Genomic DNA, 12,737 nt, shown 5'->3' with positions numbered 1-12,737 from the left:
GGAAGGCGTCAGGAAGGAGACCCCCTGCTGGAATCCCGGGAACAGGGGATGTGGGCCCGCAGAAGGTAATGACGGTGAAGATGGAGTAGTGGAGGTAAAACCAGCAGCCTGACGACTGGTGGGCCGTGCACGGAGTGGGCAGGGAGAAATGGATGCTGTGCAGGGACAAGAGCACCCAGAGAGGCTGAGGGTCGGAGTGGGTCTCGTGGAAAAGGCAGCTCCCAGGCTGGCCTCGGAGTCGGACTTGAGCAGGCGGAGAGAACAGTGTGTGTGAAGTAGGTGGGCGCGGGCAGGCCCCAGTTACACAGGAGAGGGGCGGGCAAGGAGGGCAGCCACGCGGGCGTGTGAAGACGAGCCTCCCGCCCGAGCACCTGGGGGCCCCTGAGTCCTGAGAGCAGCGCGACCTGGGCTGTCCCGGCTTCAAGGATCAACGCACCCGCTGGATTCAGCTGTCCTGAGACGGCCCTGAGTGGGGAACGGAGGGCAGCCGGGGACTTCTGGAAGCTTCGCCGGCTGGCCTGAAGAGCCTCCCTCAGCGTCCCTGAATGAAGTGCTGTCCCCCAGCAGCCCCAGATTCTGCCCGTAAGCCCCTTGTCGTTTCGGGGACGCACCAGTCCCCAGTCCAGCTGTCCTGACTCTTCTGGAATTCAGGTTCCTTGCCAGCGCTGCGCCGCGGCGGGAGGCGCGCTCGTCACTGGAGGACGCTGACGTGGAGGCGCAGGTGAACCATGAGGGCTGAGCTGCTTTCCCGCAGTCGTCGCACCGGTAGGGCTTCTCGCCTGTGTGCACGCGCTGGTGCTCCAGGATGGAGGAGCTCTGCGCGAAGGCCTTGGGGCACTCCCGGCACTGGTAGGGCTTCTCCCCGGAGTGCACCCGCAGGTGCCGCACCAGCGCCGAGCAGTTGCTGAAGGCGCGGCCTCAGGCGCCGCACTCATAGGGCTTCTCGCCGGTGTGCATGCGCTGGTGCTGGGTCAGATGCGTGCTCTGGCTGAAGGCCTTGTCACACGCGTCGCACGTGTAGGGCCGCTTGCCCGTGTGCGTCCGCCGGTGCTGGCTGAGGTGGGTGCTGCGGCGGAAGGCCTTGCCACACTCTCCGCAGGCGTAAGCCTTCTCACCGGTGTGCACCCTCCGGTGCTGGCTCAGGTGGGTGAGCCGGCCGAAGGCTTTGCCACACTCCATGCATGCGTGGGGCTTGGCCCCCTGTGCATCACCCGGTGCTGCGCCAGGTGCGCGCTCCGGCCGAAGGCTTTCCCACACTCGCTGCAGGTGTAGGGCGTCTTGCGGGCCTGGCTCTTCTGGTGGGCCTCCGAGGGGCTCCGGAGGGTCTTCCCCCACTCTCCACACGTGGAGGGGGGCGGTTCCTCCCCGAGCACGTGCCTGGAGGCTCTGTCCCACAACCATCCGGTGGATCCCATCTTTCCTCAGAAGGAGTCTTCTCTCAGGAGGTGAGGTCTGGCCGCACGTGGGGGCTATCCCCCAAGGCACCAGCTTCACAGCTGGGCTGGGCTGGGGGAGCGTCCTTGTGAGGCCCTGAAGTTTTCCTGAAATCCATCTGGTGGGAGACAGACTGGGCCCAGGTTTCCTCTGAGTCTGGCCTGCCTCTCTGGGCCGCCCTGGGATTCACAGTCATCACCAAAGGCGGCTCCCGAGGGAGTCCCTCCTCCCAGAATTTCCGCGGCCCTGTCCCAGGGCTCCAACTCCTCCGAACCACTCTGCTTACAGCTGATGTCTGTGAGCTCAGATCCAAGCGCCAAGCCTGCAACAGTTCAAACCACAGAGTCACCGCTTTTCTCATACCAGGCCTCCCCAACTCTGCCTCACCCTGGCCTCACCCTGAAAGGCAAGGTGTGGGCCACTCCTGACATGTGGTCCTCTCTCCAAAGAAAAGTTTCTCACTTGGTGTCTTGGATGGTGTCCTCCAACACCATCAACTACCTGCATCACACACACAGACGGCCAATGGGCACATGGAAGGGTGCGCATCATCGCTAATTACGAGAGAAATGCAAATCAGAAGTGAGATACCACTTCATGCTGCTCAGAATGGCCATTATCAAAAAAGTCTACAAACAATAAATGTTGGAGAGGGTGTGTAGTGGGAATATAAATTGACTTGGTCACTATGGAGAACAGTATGACATTTCCTCAGAACACTAAAAATAGTGTTGCCATATGACCCAGCAATCCCACTCCTAGGCATATGACCAGACAAAACTCTAATTTGAAAAGGCACCCCTGTTCATATTGTATTTACAACAGCCAAGACATGGAAGCAACCTAAATGTCCACTGGCAGATGAATGGATAAAGATGTGGTATATATACACAATGGAATATTACTCAGCCATGAAAAGAATGAAATAAAACCATGTGGAACAACATGGATGGGACTAGAGATTATCATACGAAGTGAAGTAAGTCAAAAAGAGCAAAATAAGTATCACATGATATCACTTATATGTTGAATCTAAAATATTGCACAGGGACTTCCCTGGTGGTCCAGGGGTTAAGACTCCCTGGTTCCACTGCAGGGGGCGTGGGTTCAATCCCTGGCCAGGGAACTGAGATCCTGCATGGCACATGTTGCAGCCAAAAAAAAAAAAAAAAAAAGACAAAAATGAACTTACCTACGAAATAGAAACAGACTCACAGACCACAGACATAGAGAACAGACTTGTGGTGGCCACGGGGGCGGAGGGGTAGGGATGGATTGAGTTTGGGGTTGCAGATGCAAACTAGTATATATAGGATGGATAAACAACAAGGTCCTACTGTATAGCACAGGGACTATATTCAATGTCCTTGAATAAGACATAATGGAAAAGAATATGAAAAAGAATATATATGTGTGTATAACTGAATCATTTTGCTAAACAGCAGAAATTAACACAGCATTGTAAACCAATATATTAAAAACCCTGTGTTACAGGTTTCTAGTCACCCCTCACTCACTACCTCCCTCTCAAACCCTCCATTCTTTAAGGCTCCTGATTTTGTCTCAAATATCAGAAGGAAATCCCTGGGGCTGAACTGATCTGAGAGAGCCAGACGCCTGAGGACATGCTTCCGGGGCTGGCTCGAGCTCCATCCCACCCCCTCATTCCCTGCTGCTTGGACCTGGACGAGTCTGCAGAGGCTCAGTAAAGACTGGTTGGATGAGGGAATCAATCCAGGCTGCAGGAGACTTGCCCTTGAAGCCCAGGCAGATACCTGGGGCTGTGGGTGGTGGGTGATGCCCACCTGACCTCCCCGAGCCACCTTGGAACCCAAGGCCCACTCTTCATAATCTGCTGGGAAGGCAGTGCACACCTAAGGGGCAGCTGCAAGCTGGCCTGTGAATGGGGTAGGAGCGTGCCTGAACTGACCTGCTCTTGACGGGTGTGTACGGTCCGAGGATGCTTGACTGGGCATTGTTTGCTGGACATATTCCAGGAAGGGGGTGGCTGGAATAACTGTCGGTTAGGTCCACAGTAGTGCTCTAGCTCTGCCGCTGACCAGCTCCAACGGTTGGGCAGTCTTGCCCTCATTTGGGCCTCAGTTTCCTCATCTGGAAGATGGGATACTATACTGCTTGCCTCTCAGGGCTGCCGGCCATCATCAGGTTCTTGTTCTATGCTAGGCTCCAACTACCCCGGCTGATCCAGGGAGTTCGAAGCGGGGACGGTGTTGGCGAGGATCAGGATACAATAGCTTCAATTAGATATTAATTAGAGATATAAAGAGTAATAGAATGAGGATAGCTCAGTAGGAAAATTCAGTGGACAAAAGAGGCTGAGTAGCTTGGTTTGTGTGGGAGACCAATAAAACTTCAAGACAAGAAGTTTGCACCACTTACGTAGGTCGCAGGCATCCTTCTGTTCTCCCAAAGGAGAGGAGACACTGAGGCCTCCCCGGTCGAATATTAGAAGCCCAGGCATAATTAGTAAGCGTGGTGGGTTCCACGCTCCAGATGGAGACTCAGCCAGAGTTTGAGAGAGAGAGAGAGAGACATGGGGAGACCAGTATTTCAAGAAACTGATCCCAATTCTTTATTTTCCATGGTCTACTTTTATACACTGAGATGTTATGCAAAAGTCATGCGGGGTCAGCAGTCCTGACTTTTATCAAAGTCAGGGGCTTCATACAAATGTATACAGAGGTCTTAGGGGTGTTACATCATCTTCTGGCCAGGGGGCCTGCTGACAATTTATGACCCTCTCCTTGTGACAGCGGTCAGTCAACCAGGACACTTATTTCTCCAGGGGTGATTATTCTTAAAAAAGACTCCACCTTCCGAAGGTACCAGTTACATTCCTATAGGGTGAGGGTGTAGTGAGTTTTAATTAAGGAAAGAATTTACTTAGCCTAAGGTCTAACGTGATTAATATCAAAGGTTAATACTTATTTCTTCTATATATTCATTAATGTGTGTAAGGGCAGGGGATGTGGAGACTTAGCAACAAACATTGGCTCAACAAATGAAAAACCCTTCACCAATACAATTTCTAATCAGCCCACTATACTTATACTAATGGTTTTCTAACTTCTCTAAGGAACCTGTTTTTAGAAGGTTTAAAGCATCTCGTGCCTCTCATGGTTGGGAGGCTGTGAGCAATCACATGTGGCCGGACAAGCCTGTCAGGCAGACTAGAGAACCTTCAGAGGAGTTTGTAGGTTGAAACACTCCTATCACGCTCAGGAATTATTATTAACTGGAGCTCTAAGTTAACTCCTTCTCCGAAAGAGGTGGTGGGGGACAGCCCCCCGTAAAGTCAGAGGTGTAGGTGAGAGCACAAAGTAGTAAAGTAGGCAGGCTCTGGTTATGGGGGTAGATGCTCGAGAATTTCCAGGGGGACTCCTGAGGCTCGATCCTGCCTTTGCGTATGTCAAGCCTCCTTCCTCATGACCTTTGCCACGGGCGGAGTACCTCACGCTGGCCCCCAACAAGTGGGTAACTTCCATTGCCTCGTGTAAGCTTCATTCTGCTCTCAGAAAGAGGCACTTTGACCACTGTGTTCCGGGCAAGGAAATGTATGCCCAACTGAGGGGAGGTCTTGAGTAACTGGTACAGGACCACATGATTAACACAGAGAGGTTGAGTAACTTTTACAAGATCACACAGCTAGCTAGTGGCCAAGTCGGGATTTCAGCTCTAGAATCGTCACCCCCTCTAAGCTGACTGTGCGTGCGTGCTAAGTCGCTTCAGCCCTGTACAACTTTTTTGCAGCCCTATGGACTGTAGCCCACCAGGCCCCTCCGTCCATGGGATTATTCCAAGCAAGAACACTGGAGCAGCTAGCCATGCCGTCCTCCAGGGCATCTTACCAACCCAGGGATAGAACCCTGCCTCTCATTTTTCCTGCTTTGGCAGGTGAGTTCTTTACCACTAGTGCCACCTGGGAAATCCCTAAGCCCACTCAGTTCAGTTCAGATCAGTCATTCAGTCGTGTCCGACTCTTTGTGACCCCATGAAACTCAGCATGTCAGGCCTCCCTGTCCATCACCAATTCCTGGAGTTCACTCAGACTCACGTCCATCGAGTCAGTGATGCCATCCAGCCATCTCATCCTCTGTCGTCCCCTTCTCCTCCTGCCCCCAATCCCTCCCAGCATCAGAGTCTTTTCCAATGAGTCAACGCTTCACATGAGGTGGCCAAAGTACTGGAAGTTCAGCTTTAGCATCATTCCTTCCAAAGAAATCCCAGGGCTGATCTCCTTCAGAATGGACTGGCTGGATCTCCTTACAGGCCAAGGGACTCTCAAGAGTCCCTTTGAACACCACAGTTCAAAAGCAGCAATTCTTCGGCACTCAGCTTTCTTCACAGTCCAACTCTCACATCCATACATGACCACTGGAAAAACCATAGCCTTGACTAGACGGACCTTTGTTGGCAAAGTAAAGTCTCTGCTTTTCAATATGCTATCTAGGTTGGTCATAACTTTTCTTCCAAGGAGTAAGCGTCTTTTAATTTCATGGCTGCAGTCACCATCTGCAGTGATTTTGGAGCCCCCAAAAATAAAGTCTGACACTGTTTCCACTGTTTCCCCATCTATTTCCCATGAAGTGATGGGACCAGATACCATGATCTTCGTTTTCTGAATGTTGAACTTTAAGCCAACTTTTTCACTCTCCACTTTCACTTTCATCAACACAAGAGAAGACTCTATACATGGACATCACCAGATGGTCAACACCGAAATCAGATTGATTATAATCTTTGCAGCCAAAGATGGAGAAGCTCTTTAGAGTCAACAAAAACAAAACCAGGAGCTGACTGTGGCTCAGATCATGAACTCCTTATTGCCAAATTCAGACTGAAATTGAAGAAAGAAGGGAAAACCACTAGACCATTCAGGTATGACCTAAATCAAATTCCTTATTATTATACAGTGGAAGTGAGAAATAGATTTAAGGGACTAGATCTGATAGAGTGCCTGATGAACTATGGATGGAGGTTTGTGACATTGTACAGGAGACAGGGATCAAGACCATTCCCATGGGAAAGAAATGCAAAAAAGCAAAGTGGCTGTCTGAGGAGGCCTTACAAATAGCTGTTAAAAGAAGAGAAGCAAAAAGCAAAGGAGAAAAGGAAATATATAAACATCTGAATGCAGAGTTCCAAAGAATAGCAAGGAGAGATAAGAGAGCCTTCCTCAGCGATCAATGCAAAGAAACAGAGGAAAGAGTAGAATGGGAAAGACTAGAGATCTCTTTGAGAAAATTAGAGATAGCAAGGGAACATTTCATGCAAAGATGGGCTTGATAAAGGACAGAAATGGTATGGACCTAACAGAAGCAGAAGATATTAAGAAGACGTGGCAAGAATACACAGAAGAACTGTACAAAAAAGATCTTCACGACCAAGATAATCACGATGGTGTGATCACTCACCTAAAGCCAGACATCCTGGAATGTGAAGTCAAGTGGGCCTTAGGAAGCATCACTACGAACAAAGCTAGTGGAGGTGATGGAATTCCAGTTGAGCTATTTCAAATCCTGAAAGATGATGCTGTGAAACTGTTGTACTCAATATGTCAACAAATTTGGAAAATTCAGCAGTGGCCACAGGACTGGAAAAGGTCAGTTTTCATTCCAGTACCAAAGAAAGGCAATGCCAAAGAATGCTCAAACTACTGCAGAATTGCACTCATCTCACACACTAGCAAAGTAATGCTCAAAATTCTCCAAGCCAGGCTTCAGCAATATGTGAACCGTGAACTTCCAGATGTTCAAGCTGGTTTTAGAAAAGGCAGAGGAACCAGAGATCACATTGCCAACGTCTGCTGGATCACGGAAAAAGCAAGAGAGTGCCAGAAAACATCTATTTCTGCTTTATTGACTATGCCAAAGCCTTTGACTGTGTGGATCACAAGAAACTGTGGAAAATTCTGAAAGAGATGGGAATACCAGACCCCCTGACCTGCCTCTTGAGAAACCTATATGCAGGTCAGGAAGCAACAGTTAGAACTGGACGTGGAACAACAGACTGGTTCCAAATAGGAAAAGGAGTATGTCAAGGCTGTATATTGTCACCCTGCTTATTTCACTTATATGCAGAGTACATCATGAGAAACGCTGGGCTGGAAGAAGCACAAGCTGGAATCAACACTGCCGGGAGAAATATCAATAACCTCAGATATGCAGATGACACCACCCTTATGGCAGAAAGTGAAGAGGAACTAAAAAGCCTCTTGATGACAGTGAAAGTGGAGAGTGAAAAAAGTTGGCTTAAAGGCCCACTGGTGTTCCACTAATTCCCCCAACCCCTCCAGCCTTACCCTTTTTTCCTTCTATTCCAGAAACACTGCACCACCTGCTCTTCCTAGAATGCAACAGTCCATGTCGTACCACAGGGTCTCTGCCTCCCACCATCCCTCTGCCTGGACTATGGTTCTTTTCTACTGTTTCAGAGCCATTTTGCAGTTTCTCTGAAGACTCTCCTGACCCTACAGGAGGATGTGGCTTCACACAGCCAGGAGGTGGCAGAGCAGGGGTTGGATGTACCAAGACTCGAGGATTCTCTGAGCTCAAATTCCATGCTCTCCCTGTCCACGGCCCCCACCCCGGTTCCTGGCATGCCCACCCCACCAAATGCTACCATCAAGAGGGGCCAGGCGCTTCTGGGACACAGCCTTCACTCCCTGCCCTGGACTGTCTCAGGACTGGGTCCTCCTGGCGTCCCATGAGACCTCCCTGGGCTGCAACATCTGAGTGGATCTCTGAGCAACGGAGCCCCTCCTCTGACCTGGGGCAGGTCTGTCTTGACCCCAGAGGTCAGCACAGGGAGCGCTCCAAGGCAGAGCATCTGGACACATGGCATTTCTGCCCCCTCATCTGGCAGCAGCCTCCTGGTCCTTCTCTGGGGAATTCCCTTGCTTACATCAGTCCCTGGGGCTTTGGCCAGCCAAACACAAGCACAAGACCCCAATCAGTTCAGTGAGGCTCAGCTTGGGGATGGTTCACTTGTACCTATGGGGTTTCCACATGGATAAGATACAAGCATGAGACTGCTGGACCAACTATGTCTTAGGTAGCTTAAGAAGCTACTTAAGAATGAAGCTAACATAGGAAAACTCAACCGAGAAAGGAGAACAAGAGTCCTGAGGATGTCACCTGAGCTCCTCATACACAACCATGAAACCTCCCTCCTTGGCTTCTGTCAGTTGGAGCTTGGCTTTTGGTCACTGGCAACCAAAACAGAACTGCTTACTGAAGCGTGTGAGGGTTTTGGTGAGTGACCCCAAGTCCAAATCTACACCTGTACATTCCAGCCCAGGCTTTGCCCACAGTGCACTGCGAGCCAGTCGCCCCCCCTTAGCTCTCTTGTCCACTGCCCGAGTCAGATCCTCCACCGGCACAGTGGCCTCCTTGCCACTCCTGGGGAACTGAGCACCCAGCCAAGACTGAATCTTGGGGGGCAGCGCGCCCAGGAACTGCTCCAGCGCCAGCAGCTCCAGCATCTGCTCCTTGGAGTGCACCTCGGGCTGCAGCCACTGGCGGCAGAGCTCCTGGAGCCGGGCCAGCGCCTCGCGAGGGCTGGACGCCTCCTCAAAGCAGAAGTGCCAGAAGTGCAGGCGTGCAGCCTCAGGGTGGACGGTGCGGCCAAAGCTAGATTCCTGGACCTGGGAGAGGCTGGCCTCCTCCTCCTCCATCTTCACCCGGAGAAAGCCATTCTGTTCCCAGGGCACTGGGCTCAGGCAGCTCTTGGGCATGGCCATTGGGCAGCAGACCTTCAGTGAGACACAGGATGGCTGGAGCCTTGGAACTGGGTCTGCAGGAAGATCAAAACTTGGTCATCCCATGACCCTGGGTCCTGCCTCAACACAGATGATCAAAATATTCAGGACAATGCCCACTGGGTGCTGAGAACTTTTCTAAATGCTTGCAGAGAATAATTTGTTGAAAACTCACAACAAACTCAGGAGGTGGAAGCTTTATTTCCATATTATAGGTATGAAAACAGACAGAAGAGAAAGATTTAGCCAAAGTTTCCCAGACAGTGAAAGGGAAGGCTGTTGCTGAGCTGCAAACTCATGCAGCCTGACCCCTCAGACAGTCTGCTTAAGGCATACGCTCCTTTCACATACGGAGGGTCCGTCTCCTACCTCACACACACCCCAGTCCCCAGGGAGCCACAGGAGCATCCCCTTACTTTATTTGCTAATTATTTTGTAGCTTCTGAGATTAATACTTAGATAACTAACATTCAGCCTTTCTTTGCTAATATATGTATTTCAGGCTATAAATTCCCCTATAAACATAGATTTAGCTGTATACCCATAAGTTTGGTTTTGCACCTTCATTATCATTTAGTTAAAAATATTTTCTAATTTTTTTCTTGTGGTTTCTTCCTGAACCATGGGCAGCTTAGAACTCTGCTGCTTCATTTCCAAACAATCCAGAGTTTTCTAATTGTCTTTTTATTACCAATTTCCAGATTAACTCTGGTGTGCTCAGAAAATGTGTTTTGGTTAATTTTAATCCTTTGATATGTGCTGAGACTTGGTTTGTGATCTGGTGTATGGTTAATTGTGGTCAATGCTCCACAAACACTTAAAAATAATGGAAAGCCATGTTAGGTAAGTGACAAAAGACAAAACAGATAAACTGGACTTCATCAAAATTAAAAGCCTTTGCTATTTGAAGCACATCAAGAAGGTGAAAAGGGGAATTCCATGGCAGTCCAGGACTCGGAGCCTTCACTGCCCAGGCAGGGGTTCAATCCCTGGTTGGGGAACTAAGATCCTACAAGCCATGCAGCAAGGCAAAAAAAAAAAAAAAAAAAAAAAAAAGAAAAGAAAAAGAATAGGCAACCCCAGAATGGGAGAAAATATCTGCACATCATATATCTGATTAGGGACCTGTACCTAGAACAACTCCATAATAAAAAGACAAATAGTTCAAAATTAAAGAATGAGCAAGTGATTTGACCAGACATTTCTCCAAAGACATGCAAGTGGCTAAAAAGCACATGCTGCTGCTGCTGCTGCTAAGTCACTTCAGTCATGTCCGACTCTGTGTGACCCCATAGACTGCAGCCCACCAGGCTCCCCCATCCCTGGGATTCTCCAGGTAAGAACACTGGAGTGGGATGCCATTTCCTTCTCCAATGCATGAAAGTGAAAAGTGAAAGTGAAGTCACTCAGTCGTGTCCGACTCTTAGTGAACCCCATGGACTGCAGCCTACCAGGCTCCCCCGTCCATGGGAGTTTCCAGGCAAGAGTACTGGAGTGGGTTGCCAGTTCCTTCTCCAAAAAAGCACATGAAAAGAAGCTCAACATTATCAGCTACCAGAAAAGTACAAATCAACACCAAAATGAGATACCATTTTATACCTGCTAGGATGTAATACTCAAAATGACAGATAACAACTGTTGGCACTTAAGAAATGACCTTGGGCACAAGGAGAATTGGACATTAATAAAACAGGACCTCAATCCTGACACTTTTCAGTGGCAGCTTGTGATTTCTGGCAAAGCTATGCTTAGCCCCTAACTCCACTGGAAATCTCACTTGGTTCTCTTGTAACCTCGTCCTTTCCATTATCCCAATTTCTCAATTCCTCTGTCCCTGTTAATCTCTTGTTCTAAAGTCCCCCTTAGTCCTCCAGGACCCACTTTAGCTTCGTCTTCTCCAAGAGCTGGCCCAGCACCTGGGAGCAGGCTAAGTAGTCCCTTGTGTGCCCCGGGGCTCTGTGCTCGAACCATGTTTCCCCAGAGAGTTTGGGTATGCTGGGGACGCAGTGCCCACAGAAAGTGCACAGGTAACAGGTGCTGAGCAAATGGAGGGAACAGGAAAGGTGGAATCTGATACAGGGAATCATTGCTGGGGGGGGGGGGGGCGGGGGTTGGTGTGCAGAGTGGCCAACCTCCCTTTTGTATGCCTGAAACCACTTTAGGAAAATCCCTGATGATAGTATGAGATACATGGATACAGAGCATGCTCAATCCACTTCCAACTTTCTGACCTCACATACGGTTGAGAGCCTCTGTCCACAACTGCTTAACCAACTTAGGGGAGCAGTTCTTTCACTTCTTGTAATTACATTATTAGTACTTATTAGTACCTGGCCTGACAACAGGCCTGGCACACGGCAGACACGCAATAGATGCACAATCTGATGACTCCATAGCCATCTGCTGGATTTAAACCCATAGAAGGTGCTAGGACATCATCCCAGCTGGGTGACTTCAGGTCGCAGAATTTCAGCTGCAGACATGGCCAAGTGCAAAGTCTGTCACCTGCTTGGTAAATTCCCAAGCAAATCATCCAGGCATAGTCCCCCTGACAAAATCCCAGTCAACCCCATAGGTATATACATATGCCCTACCTCTGGCAGAGTCCCTCAGTCGTACCCCAAAATACGCCCGGGGACCCAAAGGTTCCTAGTCACTCAGTCAGTCAAATAAACACACGGCCTTCACACCATCATTCCCACAGTGAGTCATAATCAACCTGCTTCAGCCAGTCAGATACACACTCTCAGTCACGCCTAAACTTATACAGTCACAGACACACCCTCTCACTCACAGCAGCACACAACCCAACGACAAAATCTCAAACAACTTCTTGGTCAGTTGCACACTTGATCGGGTCAGTTAGACATCCTATCAGCTGACCATATGATCAGCTGATAGGATGCTCCTCGTCTGTCAGTCAGAAACTCGAGTCAAGACGAGTCAGACACAAACAACTGGTCAGTCAGCCTTCATCGCAATCAGCTGGCCCCGCACCTGACCAGTGAGTTCCACACTGCGTCTTTCCGTCCGTCGGTCCACGCGCGGCTCGGGGTCGGCCCCTCGCTCCCCGTTCGCGCGTGCCGGTCCCCTACATCTCGTTCAGGCCACCGCAGGCGTTCGCGACTTCAGGGCCTCCAGTAGCTCCCCTCCAGCCGCAACCAGGGTGGGACCCCAACCCGACCCACCTCACCCGCCGGCGGGCGCACGCCTCCGGGAGGCGACGGGGAGGCGCTGCAGTGAGGCGCTGGCGCGCTCCCGCCGAGACCACAGCTCCTGGACTACGATTCCCAGAAGGCGCTACGTCGCCCGCCCCAGCAGCCCGAGTCACGTCGGGAGTTGTAGTCCAACTGGGTTCGTGAGCCGAGGGAACAGCGGCCGTGACTTTGTGGGGCTGGGGTAGGGGTGTGTATATGGTCCGGCCCGAGGGTGTGCGGAAGGCGGAAGCGTGCATGGTATGAGACGTGTGTGTGAGGAGGTGAGGAGTGGGTGAGGAGATGACTGGTGTGAGGGCCGGGGTGTG

At 50.5% G+C, this 12,737-nt stretch overlaps 1 protein-coding gene across 1 annotated transcript; it reads right to left on the bottom strand.

The window, feature by feature from the left end:
• Positions 1–691: 691 nt before the first annotated feature.
• Positions 692–12,492, bottom strand: ZSCAN22 (zinc finger and SCAN domain containing 22). Its single transcript, XM_055552135.1, is given in 7 exon segments — positions 692–744; positions 747–1,202; positions 1,205–1,355; positions 1,358–1,588; positions 1,590–1,729; positions 8,737–9,249; positions 12,403–12,492. Coding segments are annotated over 6 exon segments (1,491 nt in total). The 5' UTR covers positions 9,197–9,249; positions 12,403–12,492.
• Positions 12,493–12,737: the final 245 nt, after the last annotated feature.

Source organism: Bubalus kerabau, chromosome 17, assembly GCF_029407905.1.
Source record: "Bubalus kerabau isolate K-KA32 ecotype Philippines breed swamp buffalo chromosome 17, PCC_UOA_SB_1v2, whole genome shotgun sequence".
In the NCBI taxonomy this organism is placed as follows: Eukaryota; Metazoa; Chordata; class Mammalia; order Artiodactyla; family Bovidae; genus Bubalus; species Bubalus kerabau.
This window is presented reverse-complemented; position numbering and strand designations above follow the sequence as displayed.